The following is a 27650-nucleotide window of genomic DNA, read 5'->3' on the forward strand; positions in this document are numbered from 1 at the left end:
CTAGGGGCCAGTGAGGGTGGCGTTAGAGGTAAGGTGTCTGCCTTGCAAGTGCTAGCCAAGGAAGGACTGCGGTTCGATCCCCCGGCATCCCATATGGTCCCCCCCCAAGCCAGGGGCAATTTCTGAGCACTTAGCCAGGAGTAACCCTTGAGCATCAAACGGGTGTGGCCCCCCCAAAAAAAGAAAGGATCCTAGAGGCAATCTTATGCCCACCCACACCATGAGTGCTGCTATGGTGGATTCTGGGACTTTGGTGAAGTTGATATGGAAAATGGGAAGGGTCAGCTCATATGGGCTTTGGGAAGCTGGTGAAGGCCCTGTCTGTTCTTTAATTCCTCCAGTGGTCACTGTTTCTCTCAAGGGCAGCTGTCCCTGCAGGCTCTGACACTATCTCAGAGGCACTAATTTCCTTTCAACAGGCAGATCTCAGGACTCCAGGAGAAGCTACACATTCTTCTAAAAACACTATTGACTCTTCTTTGGAGTATCCTTCTGGACTCTTTGAGGGACAAATGGACTCTTTGGAGGCTCTATCTTGACTCTTTAGAAATCCTTCTGCTCTTTGATGATCCTTTGGTATACTTTGGAGGATTCTCTAGATTCTTTGAAGGATCCTTCCTGGAGCTGTTTGGAGGGTCTTTCTGGATTTCTTTGGAGGATGATTCTGGATCCTTCCTGGGTTTTGTCAGAAGTTGCTGCCTGGGCATAGGGTGGCTAAGGCACGGGGAGGAGATTTTGGGGGTGAAATTTTGTGTGGACTGTGGGAGTTGCAAATATAGTGATTTAGAACAACAGATGGCAAGTGTGACTTAGAGCAATAGGTGGCAGGTGGGAGTTAGAGCCGTGGGTGGTAGTGTAAGGACCATCCAGGGGCAGGTGTAGTGAGTTAGAGACAACAGTTAACCCTTCTTGGTGGTCACGGGACAGTAGGAACTGCAGGTTTGCAACCACATCCCAGTACACCCTGCCATGGCTCTGGGAAAGCTTAGATGTCTTTCCTTTCCTTCTGACAGGGTTCCATAAGGAGCTCATGGTCCAGAACAGCCCTCAGACACCTCTCCATGTCTTGTGTGATCTGACTTCTCATGGGGGCCATATGATAGTAGGGCTGGATGTAGTTTGGGGTATCCATAAGGGATGTCCCTTTTCAGTTTTGCTGCCAACTCAGACTTCTCTGATTTGTAAATGGAGTCAGACTTGTAAATGGAGATTTGTAAATCTGATTTGTAAATGGAGTCTCTTAAGGAAGACAAGCATATTTCAGGGCTGGGGCTTCATCAAAAGGCCAGCATCAGTGAGTTTGTCCCCAAGTTAGCCTAAAGGTGCTCAGACCCCACCATCTCCTGGTCCTTAACCCTGCCTAGAGGAACTGACAGCCTCACCTCTGTCCACCAGCAATGACAGTAGCACAGAGAGAAAAAGATGAAGATACTACTGTGATTTCCTTGTAGGAAGCCAGGGGATCACTGGTTGTTTTCTATTCGAAAGTGAGGGAATGAGATGCTTAATCCAAAAACTTCTATGAGAGGGTGTGGTGAGGCTGGGGGAGGAGGGGGATGCATTTCCTGTTTGCCCTCTAGAGAATGATGGAAAACATTGCAGGGGAAACCATGGAGACCTGCACACCAATTCCAAAATTCATTCTCTTTGCCGTAGGCCCAGCCCAAAAGGTGACGGATGAGGAGATGGAGGAGGAGGAGGAGGATGAAGAGGAGGCGGAGAAAGAGGTGGAAGAGGACGTAGAGGAGGTAGAGGAAGAAGAAGAGAAGGAGGAGGCTATGAATGGGTTTTCTTCCTCCTTTTTCCTTTTTTCCAACCATTGGGGTATGCAGGAGTCCAGCCATAGGCTCACAGGGTGAAGAGGCATGAAAAGGTGACATCAGCCTGCAGCTGCTGGCCAGGAGCAACAGAGCTGGGTCTGGCTTTCATTTCTGGTTTGGGTCAATCCCACAGTGGGGCGGGGGGAGGAGGAGGCAGCAACAGGAGGAGGAGGAGGAGCTGGAGGCAGCCTGGACTGTACCCCCTGGACTCCATCCAGTTAGGAGCTCAACTTCTCTCAGCAGGCTGTTCAGTTTCTCCTGGGTCCAGCCACCCCAGAGCACCTTCTGAGTTTCCTCCGGCGCCCTCAGTGAATGCCCCTTCCTGCAGATAGACATATAGGCAGACAGACAGCCAGGAGAAGGAGTAGGTAGAGGAGGAGAAGAACATGCGCCCGGACCCGAACTAATTCAGCACTGGGACACATGCGGCGTTAGCTCTGCTCAGGTAAGTAAGCGCCTTTCTGTTGCCTCCTGAGTTTGAGAACTGCAAAGGAAAAGCTTTATGGGGGTGTCGGGAGGGGCAAGTTGCCCCTTCCCAGAGTCTCTGTCCATCTCAGGCCATGCACCATCCTTTTAGGGCTTGTGGTTTTTGGTGTTTCGCAGGGGTGCCTTGCACTGGGCTGAGACCACACGCTGCCCAGGAGAATCCCAAGGCTGCAGAGAGGCGAGCAGCTTTTTGCTCACCCTTGCCTCTTTCTCTCTGTGGTGGACTGGGGCTGCCTGGACTTTATTCCTGCCAAATTCTGTTCTCTCTAGTCTGCTCTGTTTGCAGAAGAGACTCTGAGGAGAAGGGTTTGGAAGCAATGGGAGAGCAGAAACTGAGGAGAAGTTGCTCTTTGCTGCCTGGCGGGGTCCACACATCTGCTTTTGGGGGCCCGTGTTGGCCTAATCCTTTTAGGAACCTGAAGTCTCTGCAGGGTCTTTGTCTCCTGGAATGGCCAAATAGAGCCATGGGGGTCAGAGAGAAGGGAGAGCCAAGGCTGCTTGCCCTGTGGAAGAGGCAGAGCTCCTGGGACTGTGAGTTGCCCAGACACAGGGAGGTGCCAAGGCTACTCCTGGCCTGCAGAGTGAAGCGGGAAGCGGCCGGGTGGGGGCCTTGGGTCTCAGCTCCCCCGCTTCCCACCAAGTGGAAAGTGTTGGCTGCATGTCGCCAGCTTTGCTCAGTAGCCTCTCAAGGCCCTGCCTGCCAGGGGTGGGGTGGGGCTAGAGAGGAGGAATCAGCCTTACCACAATCCCAGGACTGAGGTGGCTCTGTATCTCCAGTTTGGAAGCTTTGTGCAGGGGCCGGAGGTGTCTTCAGTTAGGGGTGTAGAGTAGTGAGGATCTCACCTGGACCTACGGTCCACTCACCCCCTCACAGCCAACATAGAACAGAGCCCCATGATGCTCTGGGGGGACAGGGCAGGTGGTCATTCTCGAATAGATACCCCACAGCCCTGGGGAGCCCACCCTAATATTTTAAAACCATCAGACCCAGTGGCTTCTAGGTGGGCAATACCTCAAAGTGATTCAAGCTGTGGGGCTGTGGGACGTGGCTGGGCCCTAGGCTGGGGTGAGGCTAGAGGCGCCAGCACAGGCTTCCTCCTGGTAGGGGACTTTGAAGATGAAGGATCAAGTCCTAGAGATATTATAGGGGCTGTGAGTGTCTGTGATAACTGGGATGTTTCTAATACTGCTAGAAGCCTGAAAGCAGTCACAAGAACCCCTAACTTTTCCTAAAGTTGGAAACAAGCTTTTTAATGCTCATGTCCCCCAAATCTGACATCTTCTGTCAATGGTGATGGGTAATGCTCCCCAAAGTTGCACAAGCTGGTGTTGTCGTGTGTGTGTGTGTGTGTGTGTGTTTTGGTCAGAGCCCTGATGAGGCATGGACTGCCCCTTGCTTTGCTCCCAGGGATCCACAATGGTGAGAGTGAAGGCTTGGGGTATGGAGAGCTATTTTGTTTTTTCGGGGGTGGGGGGTGGTCACACTTGGCAACGCTCACGGGTTACTCCTGGCTCTATGCTCAGAAAATCGCTCCTGCAGGCAGGCTCGGGGGGGACCATATGGGATGCCTGGATTTGAACCACCGTCCTTCTGCATGCAAGGGCAAATGCCCTACTTCCATGTTATCTCTCCGGCTCAAGAGCTAGTTTTGTAAAATTTTTAGAGACCTGGACTCATGTTTCCCCACTCTTACTCATCGGCCTTGAAAGAAGCAAGGTCTGGCTGGGAGGATGACTTGGAGAATGCTTTTATGGCACCTTCCTGGGAGGTGCCTGGGGAAGTTTCCAGAATGGTAGCTATCCATGCACAGACACATGAACACATATGTTACAAAGGGCATAGTGCACATACACGTGTGTGTGATTCTCAGATGATGGATATGGTAACCTGGGTTCTCAGAGGTCTGGAGATAGGTAGATTCTGCTTTCATTCCTGTCTCTTGGATTTTTGTTTTTGTTTTTTTGGGCCATACCCGGTGATGCTCAGGGGTTACTCCTGGCCATGTGTTCAGAAATTGCTCCTGGCTTGGGGGGCCATCAGGGGATCGAACTGCGGTCCGTCTAGGTCCAGCCACATGCAAGGCGTAAACCCCCTACTGCTGCCACCACCGCTCCGGCCCCTCCTGCCCTCTTGTATCCCAGTTCTTCTCATTCCCACTTCCCACCCTCCAGGCTAGTGCCTGAGGTCTAAATGCCCAAGCTCAGAGCCAACTCAACTTGGGAAATGAGGAATAAAGCCCACTCCATTACTCTGGGGGTGATGCTCTCAGCTGATGAGGTTGGGTGAGGGAACTGCAGACAGCTCCAAGCCCTTGAGTGCTGCCTTCTTCCGGCCTCAGCCTTGGGGAACTGCCTGCATGCTCTGTGCCTCCTTGAGAGTGTTCATATGACCAGCTGCTGGGCCAGCTGGCTGCAGGCGTCCTAGACTACCACCCACCTGATGTGAAATTCCTCGCTTAGGATTGAATGTTCTTCTGGAATCATGGAGTTTGTGGTTCAGGAGCTTGCAGCTGTGCCACCCACTGCTGCTGAAAAATGAGTCCTGGAAAAATGTCTTGGTCATGGTCTTTCCGGGACTGGGAAGAAATAGATCTCTCCCGGGTGACGATGGCTCTGTGGGAATGGCTGTCCCTAGTTGTCTGTGCCTAGGGAGTGGTGGGCAGCACCCTTTTTACCTAGATTTCACAGGTAAGGGTGACCGCCATTCCAGGAGTTTTGATGGCAGCCCAGCCAAAAAATGAAAACCCTTACCCTCAGCCAAAAGGGGAGAGGCCAAGAGAACTGACCAGCTGGGAACCATCAGCTGCATATTTCTAGGGTGCTGTGTTTTATTGATAAAAGGTCCCCCCACATACATATGTGACCGTACACACAAACACGCACAGCACCTCCTCGGGCTTACTCTTAGCTCTGTGCTTTGGGATCTCTTCTGGAGGGCTTGGGGAACAATTTGGGATGCTGTGAACTAAACCTGGGTTGGCTACATGCAAGGCAAGTGACATTCCCACTGTGTTATCACTCCAGTCCCTAATAAAAGTTTTTGACTGTATTCTGTGGATACTGTGTGGTGCTGGGATTGGACCTGTGGATCTGGAAAGCATGTGCCCCCATCCTTGGAGAATTCTGCACTTTGCAGCAGACTCACTCCTGTGTCCTGGAGACCCAGGAAGCCCTGGAGACGTACAGAACCCTAGATGGAGATCCCCATCTCATCCTTGTGCTACTCTCAGAAACATACCTTTGCATATCTTTTCTCTCAGTGTTCTCTCTCCAGATGGAGTAGGTCTGGTGTGTGTGTGTGTGTGTGTGTGTGTGTGTGTGTGTGGAGGGAGCTTCTGAAGGTGTGTGTGTGTGTGTGTGTGTGTGTGTGTGTGTGTGTGTGTGTGTGTGTGTGTGTGTGTGGAGGGAGCTTCTGAAGGTGCAGACCACTTGCTGGCCTCTAGAGGGAGACTTCTCCTTTCAGGGTGTGCTTTGGGTGGGGTCTGTGGCTGCCCTAAGATGTAGTTCCCTCAGCACTCTTGGGCAAATGTAGAGAGAGGTGACTAGAGATTTCGGTGCTTCCTTCATTTGAAAAATGTGATTGATGTCCAAACTGTGGGCCTAGAATTTATTTTCCTTTCATGTCAGGCCTTGAAGTGAGGCCTTGGGCACTCAGATTCAGTTGCATTAAGAATTTTGGGAGAGAATTTCACTCCTTATGTGGAGGCATGTTCACAGTCCCCATCAGCATGGGGCAGGTTTGTGAGCTGGAGTCGCTCTGGTGTTTAGCAGGTGCATTTCCAAACTGGAAGCATGTTCTGATGGATGACCAGGTGACCCTCACCCCCACCCTCAGTGCTTACCCTCTGCTCTTTGCTATATTGACCTATCAGGCAGAAGGAATGAGTGTGAGAATATGTAAAACATTCACAAGATTGCTGGCGAGCACTCCCTTTTCCATACTCACAGATAGAAATCTGTGGCCCACAGGGTGCTAGCTATCCCCACAGGGGCTCCTCACTTAAAACTATCTGAACAGACTGCCAGTGCCTGGCAGGTCATAGGTCTCATATTCTTTTCATTTAAGAAACGACTGCGATCCTCGGCAAAGGGTTCAGGATGGCTGGAAGGAACAAGAGTGACTTCCACACTGCCTTTTGGCTGGCAACTACAGTTTTCCATTCGCTGCTGGAAGTGTGAGAAAGCACTGCCCAGCCTTGGCCTTTGCCCTGCTTTGTTCTGGAGAGGGAGAAGGATTCCAGCAAGCCAAGTAGAGCATCTCCGTGAAGACCTAGCGCGGGATCCCTGAGTCTTGCTTGTGGAGTGGGAATTGGTATGTGAGTGTACATGTGTGTGAGTGAATGAATACATATGCATGCGAGCATGTGAATATACTATGCATGCATGGGCATGCATGTGAATGTATGCACTTGAGAGTTTGTGCAAGTATGTGGGTGTGCTTGGGTGAGTTTGTGTTGCTGTATGGGCAAGCATGTGTGAGCGGCACGTGTGAGCATGTGATTGTGCGCATGCATGAGAATTTAACTGTGTGTTCATGCATGGGAACATGTGGGTGTGCACATGTACATGTGTGAGTGACGGTGCATGCGTGAGCATGTCAGTGTTCGTGACTAAACATGTGCGAATGTATGTGTCAGGTTGTGTGAATGCGATTGATAATGTGAATGTGGATGCGCATAAGTGTATTAATAGGTATGTACATGCTTGTGAGTGTTTAAGAGTGAATAGGAACATGTGTGTGTATTTGTGAGTGTATGTGAATGAGTGGGAGTGTGTGTGAGAATGAGTTTACTAGAGTGAATGTGTGTGATTATATGAGTGTATCAGTGTGATCATGCCTGCAGGAAGAAATTGAGGGGCACACGCTTAAAAGCAGAGCTAGGAGCATCCTGCCAAGAAAGGCGTAGCCTTCCCCAACCAGCCTCTACAGACCTGTGCTTTAAGTTTCTTGAACTTGGTAACTGTTTAAAAAAAATCTGGAAAGAAAAAGGAAAGAGGAAAAAGTCAGATGAATACACAGAGTTCTGCCAAGCACCCTTCCAGAGGCCCCACTCGTTTTGGTCACAACTGGCCGCCTATTGTGCATTGCTGTCGGCTGTACTGAAGATCCAAGCTGAGGCAATAGGGACAGGGTGGGAGGACGTGGAGCCGGGGTGGGGGTGGGGGGGCACATGAGAAGGAGTTCGGAAAAGGGCCTGGTATGTGCAATTTGCAGGGCTCTGAGGCTGCAGAGTTGGCCATGGGATGGGAGAACTCGTGGGCTGATTTGATTCCAAAATTAAAAACTGAACAGCAGCTGGAGATGACTCAGGCCTCGGGGGTACCGTTCCAGGAAACTGGCTTTTTTTTCTCTTCTGGAATCTTCATCAGTTGATTCAGCAGCCCAGGGCTGCCCCTGAGCTCCACAGTGCTCCTCAGGTGCCCTAGGAAGTACTGTGAGTATGTGCGCATGGTCACACACATGTGATTATATAGGTGCAGATTCTGATACATGCAGTGTATATTATTTACAAATATCCCACACATATGCATTCATATTTATGGGTACACAATATGTATGCTCTCCACATGTTTGTGGGCACTCATGTGTTATGGAAACCCACCCCCCAGCCTGGAAAGCAGATGCAATAAAGAATGGCATAGCTTAAAGTTAATGGCAGCTAGACTAGGGCCTTGACTTCTGCAGAGATGGTATGCAGAGAGAGCTCTCCCAGGCAGTGGTACACCATCCAGTATGTGCAGTGTATTAGATTATTCAATGGATGTTTCTTAGAAAATCTCATGTTTGAATAAATTGTTTCTGCATTTGATCATGAGCCAGGTGCTAAATAAGCAAACAAATAAACAAGCAAAAACATAAAACCCAAGCCAAAAAAAGCCCAACAAAGACAAATACTGAATTTTTTTCTTTAATGATAGAAACTCAATTCAGTCACTCAGTCACCCTACAATGGAAGGTCTTGCTTTACCCCTAAATTCACTGTCAAGAAAGAAGAGAAGAATGAGAATGGACACAAGCCAGTCCCTCACCCATTCCCTCACTCCAGGTCTAGCCAGAAGTAAGTGGGACCCAGGCCTGAACCCAGCCTCTCCAGCTGCTGAGTTTGAGAAGGAAAAATGCTTTACCATCTGCAAGATGGTGCCAAGGACAGCAGAGATGGAACTTTCTCCTGCACAACTCTGACCCCTGTCCCTGGGAATTTGTCTTTGAAATAGATTTCCAAAGAGCTGGGCAATTCATCTGAGGGTCTTCCCTGTGGCTTTAGGGGAAAAAAAGACTTAAGAGTATCAGGACCCCAATGGGGTGCCATCTGACCCACTTCTGGGCCAGCAGCTCCATCTCAATCCAGGAACTGCTGCAGAGGCATTATTTGCTTTCCTCAGTTTTGACCAGCTAGCAGAGTTGGCACCTTGCTTCTAGCAAGGATAATAGCATGGGTCAGCAGGGCCAAGTCAACGCCCTACTCAGAGGCGATGGTGGTGGCTGAGGGCACATGCACTCAGCGCTGGACCTGTAGATGAGATGCGGAGATGGATATGGGGACCATCTCTATTGCCTCTTTCTAGAAGGGCTGGACATGTGCAATCCACATTGTGAAATAAATAGTACAAACAACTAAACCAAACCACCTGCCTGGCTTCTGCCAGATTTCTCAGGGGGGCCATATGAGAGTAGTTCCAGACCACTGGATTTGGGGGGCTCTCCAGCCTGGTCATGTTTTCAACTACTCTCCCCTCCTTTATAAGGAGAACCCCATAGAGTCCTAAGCTTCCTCTCTGGTGACTGGGCCGGGTGGGGGGTCCTTTCCAGAGATTCAGGCTAGAAAGGGGATAGGCCTGACAAAGGGAGAGTATGGGGTAAAGTCAACCAGACCCAGACCTTACTGGCCCAGGGCCTTTTTGTTCAGAGGGAGTGTGGGTTATCGACATATCTGGCTGATGCTGTGACTCTCATTGTAAAGAGACCTCCAGGAGTTAACGGAAACCCAAGAACTTGAGAGGAGGGTGCCTTAATAACCAGCAGTGCCGGAGGAGATGCAGAAACAACTTCAGCCTGGCGGTCCTGGATGGATCCAAGCCTTTGTTGGAAAATTATTTCCTCATGTACATGAGTGTGTTTCTCTTAAAAAAAGATTTCCAGACATAGAAAATGAGTGTTCAAGTCGACTTCATGAAGAAATGAATTTCATGCAATTGTAGAATAGGTCTTGAGGTCTTTGGAGCATAAATGGACAGATTGTCTCACTCGTCCGAGGGGCTGGAAGTGGTAGTGGGCTGGGTTATTGTAAGCTCCAGCCTGGCCCTGGAGAAATGCACTTTCAACCTTTTCTGGTGAGGCTGTTATGAAGGGAAATGATGAAGAAAGATGGAAATTTTGTGGGGTCTTTGCTGGGTTGTGTTGACTTAAGGATACCCCTGTCTCATTCCAGCCGCCACTCAGGCAGCCCACATGAACTCCTTTGCCAGAGGGGAAGGAAGAACATCCAAGACTGGGTTCTGGGGTATGGATCTGTGGTCTGTCACCTCCCAAGAGCTCAGGCTGCCCCTTAAGCTGTGGGAAGCTTCTTCCAGCTGAGTCATCCATTTAGAGGCTCCCAAGGTTTCTTCTTGGGATTCTAGTTGTAGGTCTGTGCCTTGTTTTACCTAGGTAGCTGGGAAATTCACCTGGTTAGGCTTTCTGGCTGAAAAATATGGGTTTGGCAGCTACAAATGAATGAAAAGGGAGCAGGTCCTTCCTGTCTGGACCTTTTAAAACATTTCTCATCTATTTCTGGGGCAAGCGAATGGGTAATCTGGGTGTTCTATTAGGTAGGGTTTAGCATATTTTATTAATTGAAATAAAAACCAGGAAATTCAGTTTTAAACATGGGTCCTCCCAGACATGGACACAGTAGAATAGATTCAATGACCTATGAGAATATCAACTGGGAAGTCCCAGCACAGGGCAGGGCCAGTGTGTGGAGCCTGATGAAAATCCCTAAAATGGGGAGCAAGATACCCAGCCCATATGCCCCTGTCACTTGGGCCCCCTCCATCACCTACACCTCAGCTCAGGCTGAGGGAGCATCTCACCTAGACTGTTGCCCTCCCAGACTTTCCTAAGGAGGTTTATCTCAATGTAAACTTCCTGGGAATAAATCTCCCACATCTGCTTTCAACTAACTTGAGATCCATTTCCTTGAAGTATGGTTTGGAGAGGAGCCAAAGATCTCATCTTCTTACAATCCCCATTTTATGGTACTTTATCAAATCCTAGAAAGTAAACTGGCGATTTCTCAATAGTTTGATCAATGGCAGATCTAGTAAGTTTGAAGGGTCAGGTAAGGAGCTTGGAAGCCCAAGCAGAAATGGCCCAGCGCAAGGCTACTTGCCAGCTTCTCTCAGGCTTTGTGAGAGGAGCTTACCATTTCCCTCCCATAGCCCTAGCAGAGATCCCCCACCCCCAGTCTGTTTCCCAACATGAACCATTACTCCGTGATGATGATGAGGCTCTTCCCTGCTCTTTTGTTCTAACTAAAAAACAACACTATACCATGAAAACCTGTGCCCCTGCCTTGATGGAATATTTGAGACAATTGATCTGGGATCGCTGAAGCAGTGGAACATGGGTAGCTTCTAATCTCAATGCCTTTAGATTAACCTGAACACAAGTTGAGTCCTCAGAAATTCCTCCACTACCATTTTGCGATCTGTAGGAGGCTGACAGGATCTGACAGCTTGTGATTCCTATATTAAAATTTCTGTAATCAGTGATAACATTATTGGTTATTTTAGAAAGGACAGTCCATATAGACATGAAGGAATTAAATAAAACTAAAATAATACCCCCCATAAAATAGCTTTTTTTTTTAGCCCACCCCCATAAAAGAGCTTTCTAATAGAATGCATTTGCAGATTAAAAGGAAACATCAGTCTTTTAACAGAATCAAGCACAATACATGGACATTGTACTATTCTGTTATTCTAAAGTGTATAGTATCAATTATGGACACACAAAATTTAGGACATTGCATTTTATTTAATTTTTAATTTTAATTTTTGGGCTGTACCCCAAGTGTGCTCAGGGATTACACTTAGGGATTACTTCTGGCAGGCTAAAGGGGCCATAGAGGGGTAGCAGGAATTGAACCCAGGTTAGCTGCATACAAACCAAGTGCCCTTACATGCTGTATTATCGCCTTGGTGCATTTGCTTTTATACTTACTAGTTTGGATGGGGTAATAGCCTTTTCAGTGCTGAGGGGCTAAGGAGTGAGCCCTAATGGTGCTCACCAAACGGGATTTTGTGGACGGCAATGGGGTCTACTGCATACAGAGTCAATGTTGTGTTCACTCTGTAAGTCCTTATATGGAGAAAGGGGTATATAAGCTGGGAAGGCCTCAAAAATTCCCAGTGTACAGCATGGGCCTGAAGGCTTTGGAGGAGACAGTGATGAGGCTGGGATATGAAGACAGCAGACCCACTGGCCAGGAATAGTGCTGGAGAGTTCTCTGAGCATCAACCTAATCTGGTTTTAGAACAGAGTGAGACACCAGTGCCATGCTCTAAAGACTGTTCTCAGCACCAAGTCCTTCTATGTGTTTGGGTCTCCTGGTAAGCTGATCAGAGGGGATGTGGTTTGAGATGTGTCCTAGCTCTGCTGTGGCCTCCTGAAGAAGGAAATGAGTTCTTGTGGGACTGAAACAATGATCCTGGAAACAGCTGCCTCAAGAGCTGGCCAATCATAATCCAATCACAGGCTTGAATTCCTGCATTGTGGGTGGATAAGCACCACCATCATGGGGGGCTCTTAGATCTATCCCCTCAACATGATTATTGTTCTGATTATTTTTGTTTTGGCAGTATCTAGGACTTCCTTTTGATACTGCACTCAGGGATCATCCTGGTAGGGCTTGGCCACTGCATGGGGTACTCTGCCTGTTGTACAATCTTTCCTATTCTCCATTTTTGGCTTTATCTTCTCTTTCCGAGCAGCTCATTTGAGTCTGGTTTTCCTCACAGCCAGTGTGCTGAGTGGGATTCAAGTTTGCTGCCCTGTGCCTACTACAGGCAGGAGGGATTCATTGGCAAGGTAACTCAGGGCCAAACTTCAGGGGTTTCTCTGTCCACCCTGCCCCGTGTTCAAAGTGCTTTCCTCTCGCTGATCATCCCTAATCCACCTGGACCCCAATTCTATCCTCTGTAGGCCAAGAACTCTATATTAGTGAGCCTGATTGACTTCTGCTATGGTCAGAACTGGCCAAGTGAGCACAAGGAATTCCCCTAGTGAACTGGACAGTGGGCTTGGAGAGAATGAAGTGAGAGGCAAGGGAACTGGCAGTCTGAGTAATTTCATCAAGATTTTTTCCCACCTCCAGGAATTGCCCTCTCCTGAATCTGAAGCTTTTGCTGTTATGTATTTATTCCTCCTTTCCAAATCTTATTTTGGAACCAGGGCAAACTGCATGCTATGCAAAGATATCCATGCTTCAAAACTCTCAGCCACTGTGGTTTCCCCTTTAATATTTTAAATGCCTTCCCATTTATTCTGCCCTTCCAAAGTAGAGAAGCCTTTTTTATCATTTCATGGAGACCGCTTAGGGAAAGGGACAGTGACTCCGACTCTGACCAGTTGGAAGATGACATTTTCTGTTCTCTTTTCTTGGATAGTAAAATGCACAGAATCTAAAAGTGACCATATCCACCATTCAGGGATGGCCATTGTTTAAGATGTATCACTTCTGCACTGCCAGCCACCATTCTGCCTGTATTACTCTAATGATCCTAGTCTTCTAAGAGGGCTCTTACAGTGTGGGCCATGAGTAATGTTGTCTCATTGCTCATAATGTCCTAGGAAAGTTTGTTCATATGCTGGTATATGTCAGGGTTCTTTCCTTCAAGACAATATTGCGGACATACCACATGCTCTTTAGCTAGGGATGTGGGCACTTAGGTTTGTGGATGATGAAGATTTAGATTGTTGAGAATTCTTGGCTGTTGGGAATAATGTTGCAGTGAACTTGGGGTGAAGTTATCTCTTCACAATCCTAATTTCAGTTATTTTGGATATGCATCCAGAGGTGAGATTGCTGAGTTTCAGTTTTCTTTTATTTGAATCACCTTCATAATTTTCTGTGGTAGCACCAATCCATTATATAGCCTTACCAAAATGGATGTTCCAAGGTTTAGATCTCCCTGCACTTCATCCTCATTCAACCTGTTCCATTCTATTTCAGGGCACAGTGGCTGTCCTAATAAGTTTGTGTGGGGGTAATAATTGCATTGTGATTCTGTTTGTCTTTTTGAATGATTAGTGACACTCTGAGTATTTTGCCATTTGTATATCATCTTTGGAAAAATGTCTATTCAAGTTCTTTGTCAATTTCAAAAACTAGAACTCAGAGACATATTATAGTAAGCAGGGAGCTTACCTTGCACGTGGACAACTAGTTTGATCCCTGGAGCCCTGCCAGGAGTAATCCTTGAATGTAGAGCCAAGAATTAGCCTTGCACACTTCTGGGTGTGGCCCCAAGACCAACATTTAAAAAAAAACCAAAGAAAATAACAAAAAAATCAGATTATTTTATTGTGGAATTACAGTTCTTTATTATGGATATTAGCTCTTTATTAGATATTATTGTCAGCAAATATACTTCCATTCTGAAGGTTGTGTTTTTATCTATGATTTTTTCTCTGCTAGAGTCTTGCTGACTTTATTCTCATTGTTGCTTATGATTTATGATATGTCAATATGTTATAATTGAATCCAAGGACATTAAACATTTATCCTGTGCTTTATTCTATTGCTTTATAGTTTCAGGCTTTACCTTTGGGTCTTTAATGCTCTTTTGATGATTGGGATCTAACTTCTCTCTTTTCTGTATGGATTTCCAGTTTTCCTGGCACCATTTGTGTCTGAGATTATGTATTACCTCTCATGGAGCTGTGAACCCCTCCCAGAAGATTATTTGCTCATGCCCATAAGGGCATCTGTCTGGAACCTCTGTTCTGTTCTATGTTTCAGTGACCTATGTGTGCAATCATACAGGATGGGACCATGTCTCCTAGGCAGCTGCCTCTCAGCAGGGCTCATTCTCAGACTGGAGCTGGTACCCAGCAGGAGTTTGTGGGAGGGAAAAGACAGAGCATTGTTAAGAGATCCAAGCCACGGGGACCATGTCTATACGGGTCCAGGTTTCAGGTCAGAGTTCGGAGCGCCAGTTGTTGCATTAAATAATTAAGGATGGGGCTGGATGGAAGTGGATGGCGATGGATTTCTCTCTCTGCCATCCCAGGCCACGTGGCTTTGCAACCCCCATCCAGCCGGAGGGTCCCAGGCCCAGGTGAACGGCGGAAATCAGACTCATCCAGAGACAGGCATCAGGAAGCATTAACTTTATTCATGCCCTATTCACCACATGTGTGTGGCCTACTCATAACCTTTCAAGCACTAGTTATTCTTGGCCCTGCATCTAAACTTCTTTCAGCCATCTTCCCTTTGGGCTCCATGCTGGTCAAAGACCAGAACGCAGAGACCCAAAAGCCAGAGCGCCCAGCAGCGCAGAAAAAGGCCCGAATTCCTTCGGTCCAAGGCTTATCTAACTTTTCCAAGACCCCTCCCAGGAATGGGCGGGGTCTTGCAGGTAAGGTAACACCTACTATCTGGTTCCCAAGACCCCTCCCAGAAATGGGTGGGTCTCAGATAGCTACACCTAGATCCAGGGTCTCAGATAGGTGCACCAACATTTCCCCCTTTTCTGAAATATAAAGACCCTTTTGTAATTCTGACTCCACCTTTAGCCAAAGGTGGGTTAATATTTTCATGCACCAACGCAACACCCACTGTATCTGGGGAAGCCCATTCTGAGTGGAAGCTGCCTCTTGGGAAAGAGTTCAAGAGTGTCCACACCCCCATCCTTTCTGTCTCTTACCTGAAATGGCTGTGCTGCCATACTCCAATGGTACACATGACTGTACCATATGCCATGACTGGTACCAGCATTGCAAGATTCTGAAGTTTTTTTTCTCTCTTTTGTTTTTTGGCCACACCAGGTAGAGCTGAGGGCTTACTTCTGGCTCTGCACTTGTCTCACTCCTGGTGGTTTTTTTTTTTTTTTTTTTTAGGGTTGGGACCCAATTGCTGTGGATCAAAACTGGATTGGCCACATGCAAAGCCAGTGCCTTTCCTGCTGTACTGTCTATCCAGTCCTCAGAGGGTTTCTTCTGGAGGAGTCAGGAGGATTTGGCTCTGTCAATGTGGGGCCTCAGTCTGGGTTCTGGAATTTGAAGCTGATATTCTCTCTGCCTCCCTTTCAGGTTCACATCCGTGCCAAGCTACAGCCACCATGAGGAGTCAGTGGCACCTGCACACTGCCCTCCTCTGCCTCCTGGTCTCAGGCTTGCCCTTCACACAGCCCCAGCCCCAGCCTCAGGGTGCAGGTAAGAGGGAACATCCCAGGGCATCTTCATATGTCTTCTGAGTCCTGTCCTGCCCATGAATGGGACATACCTGACAAACCTGTGTGCTTCTTTATCCTGGGGTGTCTGGGAGGCTTGGTTTTCCCCAAACCAAGAATGTTTGCATTGCAAATATTTTACCCTCCTAGGAGTTTTCTGAGCACCTACAAAGGAGAGAAAAAGCACAAGCAGTAAAACTTAGGGTCTGAGCTGAGTGCACCCTGCTTGCAGCCCAGGGCACAGGAAAATCAAGTGTCCAAGTAAGAAAGTCACAGCAACCACCTGCTCTTCACAGATTAAGTCCCCTCAACTCTTTAAAAAGACTTCAACTGCAGGGTTTTGGGCATTGAAACTGCTTTGTACCCCAAGAGATCAGAGTAGGGTCTGGCCATCCTTTGGGCCCTAGAGAGAACATCTAGACAGGATTCCTCAAACCTGTAGTTCTAAGATGGTGAGGAGGTGGGGCCCTCTTTTTGGAGGGAGGGTTGTGGGGGATCTTGGGTTATTTGTGTGGACAGTTCACACAGAGAGTGGCCTCCAGTCACTGGTCACCCCCAGCTGCCACCAGCCTGGCACCTTGAATCCCTCTCTGACTTTTGAAGAAAAGTGGGTTCATCTTTGAATCGTGCCCGTATCTTGGGAGTGACTTTCGGTTCTGAAAACACAGCAGAAGCTGGCTGAGACCTTTTCCTTCAGCTAGGCTGGAGCTAAAGTACGACTCTCCTGCCTCTCACACAGAGCCCAGCGCTCTTCTTTGGCTAGTGGTTCTGAGCACAGCGGTGGGTTGGGGGCAGTTAGTGGCTGAAAGCTGTGGCTTCTATGGCTCCTTCAGAACTCCAAATTGAAGGGTGAGTTTAAACTGGATGAACTTGAATGGACTTTGGAACTGAGCAGTGAATTCAGGGGTTCAAAGTGCCACAGAGGATGGTGTTTGGGTAAAAGACACCCCTGGTAATGGTTGTTTTTCCTTATGAGAACTATGTTAGCTCCAAGATGTGGCCATCAAAACTGGGCATGTATGTGTGTGTTGTGTGTGTGTGTGTGTGTGTGACAGGCCTGGCAATACCTGGCCCCAGAGACCCCTGTTCCTGCACCCCTCCAGGTAAGTGAGTCAGGCAGCTTAGGTGAGGAAGGTTTTGCTGGAGCAGGACTTGAACCTAAAACCAATGTCTTCTTTTAAAGCGGTGAGAAACAGTGCGGCTGCCGATATAATATTTCTAGTGGATTCCTCTTGGAACATGGGGAAGGAACATTTCCAACTTGTCCGCCAGTTTCTTTATGATGTTGTACGGGCTCTAGCGGGAGGAGAGCAGGATTTTCATTTTGCTCTGGTCCAGTTCAACGGCGACCCCAAAACTGAGTTCCTGTTAAATACCTACCACACCCCACAAGAAGTGCTCTCTCATATTTCCAACTTGACTTACACTGGGGCCAGTGACCGGAGTGGAAAAGGCTTAGAGTATGTAATGCGGACCCACCTGTCGCGGGAGGCTGGGAGCCGGGTCGGTGATGGAGTCCCACAGCTGATCATGGTACTGAGCCACGGACCATCGGCAGGACCCAGCCTGGCCCTGCCCACCGCGGGACTTACATCGGCGGCAGCTGCTGCTAATGTGTTTGCGGCAAGAGCCCAGGAGCCGCTCCGAATGCATGTTTCCAACCTAGAGAATTTTACTTCCCTTCCCAACTTAGTGGGTTCCTTAGTGTCCTGGGTGCAATCCTCTGTGGCAACAGGAGAGACCCCTAAAGACCTCACAGGTAATGCCAGCCTCGCCATGCTGCCGCCTGCCTGCCTGTGCTGTGGAGCTGAGCTTGGCTACTGCAAGCATTCAGCAGCAACCCCCGGCTCAGGATGGCGGTGGGTGAGGGAAGAGATGGTTGTCACAGGCTTAAAAACAAAGGTTTGGTTCTTCTCTGCTGTCTTCTGAGAGAGACCAGGCATATCCAGCCAAGGGGCCTTATTGAAATAAATTGAGCTCTGAAAGTTCCCATTCTGAAGTCACAACCTTTCTTTCCACCTTAGGTACCCTTTTACTTCCTCAAAGATAAAGATCTAAGGGTTGGAGAGATGATACAGCAGGTAGGGTGCTTGCTTTGCACATGGCCAACCTGGGTTCAAGTTCCCAGTACCCTCATCTGGTCCCCCACGCCCTGCCACGAGAGATCCCTGAATGCAAAGTCAAGTGTTTAAGCCCTGAGCTCTGATGAGTGTGGCCCAGAAACCCAAAATGTGAAGAAGGGAAAAGGAAGGTCAGCATGGTGAGTGGCTGCCTGGCAAAGTCTGCTAGAAGGAAAGATGATATGGAGACAGTGTTAACCGTGTACCCCTATAACAGGCAGACATATGATCAAAAGCAGACCTCTCCGCTAGGAGGAAGAGAGGTTTTGTGGGCAGCCACTGCCTGAACCATTGGACCATTGTACCCTGCCCCAAGAGATCCAGGAAGAGGGATGAACTTTGAATCCTCCAACATTATTGGAGATGCAGCCTAAACCTGTCTGGAAGCAAACTCTAGGCATTTGGGCTAATAGCCAGAGTTGGTGGCTTACACACTGTGGCTCTGGGCCTGATATTTAGAAAGAAACAGTAATGATGGGACTCCTCGTTACCACCCTGTAAGGACAGATGGAATCTGTACAGAGGGCTCAGAATTTTTCAACCCATGAGCTCTTTCCTAGGCTGAGTATCTATAAAAATGACAAGAAGTGAATAACACCTGATCATGGCAATGCCCACAAGCCCACTCCTCAGTGAGGGCAGGAAATGGGCCAGAGAAGATTTTGAGGGGACATGCAGAAATGTGGGCAGAGCCAAGGATCCTAGGGGAAATAAGGGTCCTGGAAGTAGACTTGGGCCTTCTGAGATGGAGAAAGGGAGCCATGAGCCCTCGGCTTCTTTGTGGTGGATAGAGGGGAAGCTGAGAGCTCACATTGACTTAATAGCAGTGACTCCATGAGAAATAGGCAGAAGAATCAAGGTCATGATGTCTGTGAACTTGGAAAGTTTAGGGGAGACAGTGAAGGCTCACTTGCAGGCATTGGGTTCAGTTGCCCAGACAGAGCATACATGTGACACACAATTCTCAGAAGATGGTTCAGACTCTCCAGGGAGAAGATAGTGGGATTTGGAACTACCAGAGAGATTGAGAGAAGAGCTGGAGCCAGAGCAACAGTACAGTATGTGGGACACTTGCCTTGCAAAAGGCCAACCCAGGCTTGATCTCCAGTACCCCAGATACCTCAGTATCCTGAGGGACTGTGAGTGCAGAGCCAGGAGTAACCCTTGAGCACAGCTGGGTGGGGCCCTGAAAGAAAACAAATAAAAAAGAAAGAGAAGAACTCGTGTTGGAAATGCTAAATGGCAGCGACTCAGCATCTGGGAACCCAACAAGACAGGGGAGGAGGTGAGGGAGAGGTGCACAACAGAGTGGTTGATTCTTGGGAGCACCATCTCTGGCTCCTAACCTGAGCTATGGAGAGCAGTCAACCCTAAAAAGTTCCTAGAGAAGAAAGGAAGTGAGGGATCATGGTTGAAGAGTAGTGGCCAGCAATGCATTCAGTTGGCAGCCAAGCAGCAAGTGGAAGGGAGAACTCAGAAAGAGGGGAGAGAACACAGCTCAGACATCCTGAGAGCCAGGGCTGGGATGTGAGGACTCAAGGCCAGATGAAAAGAGTCAGAGATCCTGGACAATTCTGAAGTCAAGCAAAGAGAGGACTGTGGAGGTGACTGGCCCTAAGATTTCAGAAGAATGATCACCCAGAGGCTTGCACGGTTGTTATCATCACAGCACATCCTGCTGTTGGGTTCACTCCTATGAGGAGGTTGAATGGATAGGCAAATGGCATTGGATTATTAGTCATTGACATCAGAAAGTGACTGTCCCTCCCAACAGCCTGATTCATCCCTGTGTGTGACACCAGTACCAATCTTGCCATATTTCAGAGAAAAAAAAAACCAGTGGGGTCCATGAGGGCATCCTAAGCCCAAGTTTTCAACTTCCAAGGGTATGGTAAGAGGGTGTGTGTATGAGCCAACCAGCAGGCTTTATACTCCCTTATCCTTAGTCAAGGATCCATCAAGCTGAGGACATAGGGTAGCTCCAGTTTGTGTCACGGTATCTTGATCCAGATTTTGGCCAAAGTAGAGAGCAGATGCATTGACTTTTGCACACAGCCCTTGAGCAATGCATAACATCATTCTCCTATAAACCAATGCTGATTATGCCAAGAGTATGTTTTATACAGATGCTGAAACCTTTGTTTTTATGCCATGAAAGCATCTCTGTGTTCATGTCTGGCTGGCAGCAGTGCAGGGAGCATGCTAATCCTTACTCTCTTTTCTAGTGACTTTGCTTTGCAGCTGCTCCAGTTCCTCGGCTCACTGCCTGTTCCCCAGAAAAACCCAAAGGTAGAGAGGATCTCTGCCCAGAATTCTTGGGAAGCAAGTACTTTATCAGGGCTTCTGACTGAGCAGGACAATCTTCTCCTCAGGGAAGCCCCCTTCCGTGTGAACGTGAAAAGAAATTGGCTCTAGAGGTTCAGAACCAAACTGCATCTAACATCATTGTGTTTAAATTTTCCTTATTGGGGGACTGGAATGATGCTTGATGGCTCAGCTCATGCTTTGCACGTGGGAGCCCAGAGTAACTGCCAACACTGCTGGTTGTGTCTAAATGCCAATGGTTCCCTTGCTGTTCCTCTGTAAGGCACCTTTAAGACAGAGCCTTTACCTACACCAGAGCTGCAGGGGATCCAGGTATGATGAGGATTTCAGCCTGAGCTGGATCTCCTCTTTCAAAAACCGGGGTGCCCTTGCACATTTGTGTGACCTTGAAAATAAGGGAAAATCCAGTCTTCCCATCTCTTAAAGAAAAAAAGCCACAGCATACCCAGGATGCTCGGGGAAAGTGCTGGCAACAGCATGAAGGAGCTGATGGGAATGTGGTGGGGAGGAACATGACAGGTGCCTCTAGATGCTGCTACTGTTTGTGGCACCCGAGCCACAGAAGCCTAGAGAGAGACTTCCTGCTTTTCTTCCCCAATGAATCTGGTGGTTTCCTGGGCAGCTCCCTGGAATCCAGGCTCTCGTGTCCAGGCTAGGCTATGGCTCTCTAGCTAATCAGCATGCCTGTTGTCCCGTCACTGTGTGTGTAAGGTGACACATGGTTTCTCAAGCATGATGGATTATCCAACACTTTTCCATGAACATCTGCAGGAGAAATAGCCAAGGACCTCCTGGGGGAAAGGGTCCCTTATCTTATTGAACCGGTGTCAATTGTAATCTCCAAATAAGGCCGGAGAATCATGGAGAATGTGTACCCAATGATTGAGGAATCCTTTGTCATACACTGTCCCTATGCTGAGGAAGTAACATGTCATTTTCATCCCATAGGGGTTCCTTGTTCATTCCTGGGGCTGTGAGAAACTTGAGGGCTTGGGGCATAAGGTTTTAGGTCATGGATCAAAGTAGGTCACATTCCTGACCCCCTAAAGATCCCCACTCGGACTGTAGTCTCCAGTTTTAGTCCATTTATGTGATGACTGAAACCACAAGATCTTGAGCACTATAGCAAAGAATTCCCCATTTGGCTTTACAACATTTTTCTAAATCACTATATTTAGGTATGCAAGGAATCCCTTCACCAAAGGTTGGGAGGTCAGATATCTTGTGTGTTAAGAGAAGGAACAGAAATGAAGCTGACATTCTCAGGCTTGGCCTGGACCATGAAAGAGCTTGGGGAGGAACAGAATTTTGCTAGAAGGTGATGGATTAGCTTTATGAGATTTGCATTCTTTGGGATCTCCCATAAAAACCAAAGCAATTTGCTGACCCAGGACATAATAATTTTAAATATAAAATAGTCACTATTCTTGAAAAGATCAGAATGAATAATCTTATCAATAAGGTTATAATTATACTCCAACTCTCCTCCTAAAATTCCAGGAAGATAAATATCACATATGCTCACACCCACACACAAACCTCCCTATTATGCTCTCTCTCTCACACACAATTCTTCTTGTTCCAAATATACATCTAAGTTGTTAAAAAGACATGTGCAAGAACAATCTTGCCTTTTCTGTTGTATAAACCAGTGTGATCTTAATTTCTAGCTATGGAGAGATGAGGGGCCATAGTCAAGGCTTCTTGTCCCCTTCTGTGGAACCTGAAATGAATTTGAATAAGAGGTCCCTGAGCTGCCTTCAACTCACTAGTCAGTTGGTGTAGGGAGGCATGGAAATAAGGTTGGATAATGATGTCATGATTGGTCTTGTCATTCTGCTTCTGTTGCTCTCTGCATTCCGTGACTGAATAGAGGCAACGTCAATCACAGGGTCCTGGCACGTGGCTCATGGGCACAGGAACAAATAAAAAACAAACCCATGTTCATCCTATGTAGTCTGGAATCAAAGCTGCCAATGCTGCTTGAATTCTTTTCAGATCTTCTTCTAGATGCCTAGCTCTGCCTTTTTGGTTTCGAAAATAAATAAAGAAAGAAATCCCAGTTGCTCAGAGGAACCAAGCACTTAAGATACTAGGATGATGAATCACCAAACCGCAAATCCCAGATTCTGTTTGGTAGCTGTGGCTTTGGATCAGGAATATCCAATCCTCACTTGTGGTTTATAAGAGATGCGCAGAAATGGCAACTCCCTGGGCCTTTGCTAAGGCCCCTGATGTTTGCATTGGTAATAGTGGTCATGAATATGTAATGAACATTCACAGAGCCACGGGTCCTTCCAAATTTGGCAGAAATATACAGAATGTGGCTTCCCACTTTCTACCTCAGAAAAGTGAATTCTTTTCTGAAGTTGAACTGTTTTCTTCACAAAAGAAAAATAGGTATTTTAATTCTCAGAGGTTGCCTCTTATTCGTTCAGAATGCAAAGATAACTTTAAAGATAATGTCACATGCTTCATCACCATGTGTTTTTTTTGTGTCCGTATTTCATGTTTCTTACTGTTTTCCAAAGAAACAGGTTAAAACACAGAAGCATGCATGTATCACAGATTCTAACACTTTCATTTTTTTTTTTTTTTTGCATTTCTTTCCTTTAAAGCACAAGATTCTGCTGACCTTATTTTCCTTATTGACGGATCCAACAGCACCGGAAGTGTCAATTTCGCAATCACGCGTGACTTCCTTATAAATCTCCTTGAGAGACTTTCAGTGGGCCCTCAGCAGATCCATGTGGGGGTGGTCCAGTATAGTGATGAGCCCAGGACTGTGTTTGCGCTGGATACCTATTCCTCAGGGGCGCAAATCCTGCAGGCAGTGAAGGCCATGGGGTTTGCAGGTGGGGAGTTTGCTAACCTGGGCCTTGCCCTGGATTTTGTGATGGAGAATCATTTTACTCGGGCAGGGGGTAGCCGTGCAGAGGAAGGGGTTCCCCAGATACTGGTGCTCCTAAGTGCCCAGCCATCGAGTGATGAGATCAGTGATGGGGTGGTGTCATTGAAGCAGGCTAGCGTGTTTGTGTTTGGTCTGGGCACCCGGGCCGCCTCCAGGGCTGAGCTCCAGCAAGTAGCCACCAGCGACAGCCTGGTGTTCATGGTCCCGGAATTCCATAATTTGGGGGACCTCCAAGAGCAGTTACTGCCCTACATTGTTGACGTGGCCCAAAGACGCATTGTCTTGCAGCCACCAACCATTGTCTCAGAAGGTACGTATGCTCTTGTATGCTCTGGGGCTGTGGAGTGGGTGGGGAGTGCTCTTATATATGGGTTTTGGTGGCAGTAAGGAGGCACTGGAATGACTGATCCCTGGAGATGTTGTAAGTACTCTTGACTTTGAGCCTCTGAGAGGGTTGTGAGTATGAGAGAGATGGTGAACACGGGTAGGTAGGTACAGGGGCCAGAAAAGTAAGCTCAGTCTTACCCAGTGAACCGGGGTCTTGAGATTCTATAATGTCCCAGTGTCATTTTCTAACCAGCCAGTTCCCTGGACCTGAGTCTCAGGAGTGCTCCCTGGTTCTTGAGAAAAGCATTGCAGGAACTCAGGAGAGCCCTCAGTTACAGGGAAATGCCCTTTGCCCAAGACCCTTCTTTCCTGCAGGGCTCTATGCTTGCCTTTGGGGTGACCTTGCTGCCTACACTGCTCACCAGCAAGTGGGGAGACAGACTCCTAGGGAATCCCAGTTACAGACAGCTGGTCAGGCAGCAGGCAGAGAAACCTGGGGTGCAATGGAACAGTAGACATCCCTGTCCTGTAGAAGCTCTGGGCTCTCCATAAGAGACAAGCAGCCCAGCAAAGGGGTGAGAGGGCCTGGTGCAGAGGGGTGATGAGGCCAATGGGTCAACTTTGGTCTTTTTTTTTCCCCACCCAACCTCACAACTTCGGTCTTGTCATGTTTGCTAAAGGCAACACACGTGTCCATCATGACTCCTTGTGGCTTGTGAGGGGATTATGCGAGCACCTAGTTTTTGTGAGAACACGAGAAGCACCCATGTATCTATATGCCAGCTTCATATCTATCTCTGTTTTGGGGGTAGAATGTGCTGGTGAGTGGTGCCCACTCACATGTATAGCAACATCTTTGGGAAAGGCTCTGCCAGCCTCATCACTGGAGTCTAAGGCTGAACAGTGATAACTGTGAGTGGACACCACCTAGGACTTGGCATGAGAGAACCCCTTGTTTCAGATTACTCTGTAGTAATGGGCACTCTGCCTACACGTGGCAATACTTTCAGATCAGACCAGTCTCAGGCGTGCTCTTGACTCTGGCTCAGGGTGTTGCCAGTGTAGATAACAGGTGTCCATGGCATTGCCCTTACCAGGAAGCTGTGCCCTGGATTGGTTGAGCACAATTTAATAGGCGAGTTAGGACAGCCTAGCCCCTTAGAAAGCAGCTGAGGAATAGATGTGAACATTCTCTTCATAACTTTTGTGATGGTAGTTGCTTAGTTTGAATGGAAGAGACAAGGTATGGGTGGTCTTTGAGCCTTTGTCCATGGCAGGTCCTTAAAAACTTTTAAGACCAGAACCAAGGGTTGGCTGGAAAATGTGAACCCAAGCTGGAAAACTGACACTCTTATCTCAGGTAGGGTCCTCAGAAAGTATGGAGGGCCACAAAAACATGGGGCCTGTGGCCACAGAAGGTATGGGATCTGAGGCTGTAGAAAGTATGGGGTCTGTGGCCACAGAAGGTGTGGGGTTTGAAATTCACATTCTACATTGGTGGCCATAAAACTTCTAGTCTGGGGATATGGGTGAGATGGATTCTTTGTTTTGTTCTTCTGTTTCTGGACCACATCTAGGTGTGCACAGTGGTAACTCCTGACTCTGTGCTCAAGAATCACTCCTGGTGGTGCTTGAGGCTTGGTGTGTGTGTGGAGGGAATGGGCATATGGAATGCTGAGGATTGAATTCTAGTCAGCTGCATGCAATTCAAGTGACCTCCCCGCTATTCTGTTACTTCTGCCCAAAGGCTAGATGGATTCTTGGGCAAAGATTAGAAGGAATTGAGAGGTGGGGTGCTGAGCCCCAGCTGCTACTCTACGGGAAAAGTCTGCTATGCCAAGATTCCCTCTTTGAGCTCCTCACTGCCTTGCATCTCATCAGAGCCCCTGGTCCTGTTCTGCACAGCTGCTTTGTGGAGTTTAGGAGTGGGGGATTGGCAAGGTTGTGCCCCTAACTTGCCATGTTGCCATTCACAGTTATCGAGGTGAACAAGAGAGACATAGTGTTCCTTGTGGACGGCTCTGCCTCGTTGGGCCAGGCCAACTTCAACGCCATTCGTGACTTCCTCTACAAAATCATCCAGAAGCTGGAGATTGGCCAGGACCTTGTCCAGGTGGCTGTGGCACAGTATGCAGACACTGTCAGGCCCGAGTTCTACTTCAATACCCATTCCAACCGGAGAGAGGTGCTGGCCGCCGTGCGCAGGATGAAGGCCCTTGATGGCTCGGTTCGCTACACTGGCTCTGCCCTTGACTTCGTCCGCAATAGCCTATTCACAAGCACCACTGGCCACCGTGCCTCTGAGGGGGTCCCCAAGCTGCTAGTGCTGATCACAGGTGGGAGGTCACTGGATGAAGTCAGCCAGCCAGCACAGGAGCTGAAGAGGAGCGGCGTCATGGCCTTTGCTGTGGGGAACAAGGCGGTCGATGAGGCCGAGCTGCGGGAGGTGGCATTTGATGAGTCCCTGGTATTTGTCCCGGCTGAGTTCCGTACAGCACCCCTGCAACAACTTCTGCCTAGCCTGGTGGCCCCTCTCAGGACCCTCTCTGGGACCATGGAAGGTAAGGGGTAGCTCAGTCCATAAATGGCACACAGGAGCCACAGGGTCGCAGGCCATGGAAGGTCTGGGGTCACAGAAGGTATAGGGTCTGGATCATGGAAGATATGGGGTCTGGGGCTACAGAAGGTATGGAGTCTGGGGCCATAGAAAGTGTGGAGTCCGGGAACACAGAAAGTGTAGGGTCTGGGGTCACAGAAGATATGGGGTCTAGGCCATGAAAGGTACGGGTTCTGGGCCATGAAAGATACAGGGTCCAGGGCCACAGAATATAGGGGGTCTGGGACCATGGAAGGTAGGAGACTTAGGGACACAGATTGTAAGAGATGTAGGGCCATGGAAGATGGGGTTTGGGGCTATGGAAATGTGGGGAGGGTTATTCTCTGAGGAGAGATCACCTGTCTACGATATATGCTCCCATACTTGCCTTGGACACTGAGTCTTTGGATGCTTTTTGGACAGCTGTGTGACCCCTGGCTCATCTGTGTGATCCCCTTGTGCTGCCTGACTGTGCCTTGACTTTGTGTGTCAAAGGCTGCAAGGGAGCCTGCTGCACTGGGGGCCCCTGTTTTGGGAACTTCCACATGTGGGTCACTCTGCTGACCACTAGAACCCTTGATTTCTGCCAGTTAATCCTGTGGCTCCTTCTCATCCTGTGGGAAGGTGTGTGTGTGGCTTGAGGCCAAGTGTTTGTAAAATATGGAGGGAGGGCCAAGGGCCAGGTGAGCATGACCCAGACCCCGTCCAGGATGGAGATGATTATCACGGACCAGCTTCCAGCCTCAGCATCTTGAGTGTGGGACTAGTGGGTACATGGCCTGCTGCATGCGTCCTCTTTAGGCTCTTTGGTCTTCTAGAAGCTTCTCTCCTCCATCCCTCCCTCTCCTTAAACCTTAAACCTCCCAGCTTGCCTTTTCTTTCTTTTCTTCTTTTGTTTTTGGGTCATACTAAGCAGCAGTCATACTTCTGACTCTGTGCTCAGAAATTGCTACTGGCTGGCTTGGATTTGAATCACTGTCATGGGTCGACTGCATGCAATGCAACTGCCCTACTGCTGTGGCTATCTTTCTGACCCCCAGCCTGCCTTTTCATAACAGATTCAGCTTGACAGAGCCTGGTCAAATGAGGGTCTGGGCTGCCCCTCCCTGAAAGCAAGCAGAACTGGGAAAGGCCGTTTTTGGGGGGCTATCTGTGGTTTTCCTGTGAGACAGATGCTCTCATAGGAGATCTTGCATACCCCTCAATTGCATGAAGCTGGTGCCTTCTCTGTTCACAGGCCTCCTATCTCACTGCTTTGTCCCAGGACACCCTGCCTATGCCAGGACCCCTGAAAAGGGAAACTCCATTAGAGAAAGTGGATGGAGCAATCAGGGGCCCTCCACATGGACTCATGTTATTGGGCATCTCCTGCCCTTAGCTTTGTGGACTCATCCACGCCCTTGGGAGTGCATGAACACTTCTCTGGTTCATGTTGAGGGGTGTGTGTGTAATCCTCAAGTCACACAGACCCCGGCAGAACATTCCTGGGGATCTGGGATTAACTCAGGATGCAGCCCCTTTGTGCTTCATCCATGTCACTCTCCCCTCTCACCGCAGCTGTCAGCTTCATCACTGCTCCTGCCCCACAGTCGCCCCACAGGATGCAGGGAAGCGGCTCCTGCCCTGTG

The 27650-nt window shown here is 48.5% G+C and overlaps 1 protein-coding gene across 1 annotated transcript in view; it reads left to right on the forward strand.

Moving 5' to 3' along the window:
- The window catches only part of COL6A3 (collagen type VI alpha 3 chain), a 136177-nt gene that overhangs the window by 60776 nt on the left and 47751 nt on the right, over window positions 1-27650 (forward strand). Inside the window, exons 2-10 of the mRNA XM_049772836.1 lie at window positions 1657-1824; window positions 3715-3726; window positions 6944-6998; window positions 12309-12378; window positions 12493-12550; window positions 15604-15726; window positions 16927-17502; window positions 22807-23409; window positions 25403-25987. Coding sequence (XP_049628793.1) covers window positions 1657-1824; window positions 3715-3726; window positions 6944-6998; window positions 12309-12378; window positions 12493-12550; window positions 15604-15726; window positions 16927-17502; window positions 22807-23409; window positions 25403-25987 — 2250 coding nt within the window. The remainder of the gene's footprint in view (window positions 1-1656; window positions 1825-3714; window positions 3727-6943; window positions 6999-12308; window positions 12379-12492; window positions 12551-15603; window positions 15727-16926; window positions 17503-22806; window positions 23410-25402; window positions 25988-27650) is intronic.

This window comes from Suncus etruscus, chromosome 5, assembly GCF_024139225.1.
Source record: "Suncus etruscus isolate mSunEtr1 chromosome 5, mSunEtr1.pri.cur, whole genome shotgun sequence".
In the NCBI taxonomy this organism is placed as follows: Eukaryota; Metazoa; Chordata; class Mammalia; order Eulipotyphla; family Soricidae; genus Suncus; species Suncus etruscus.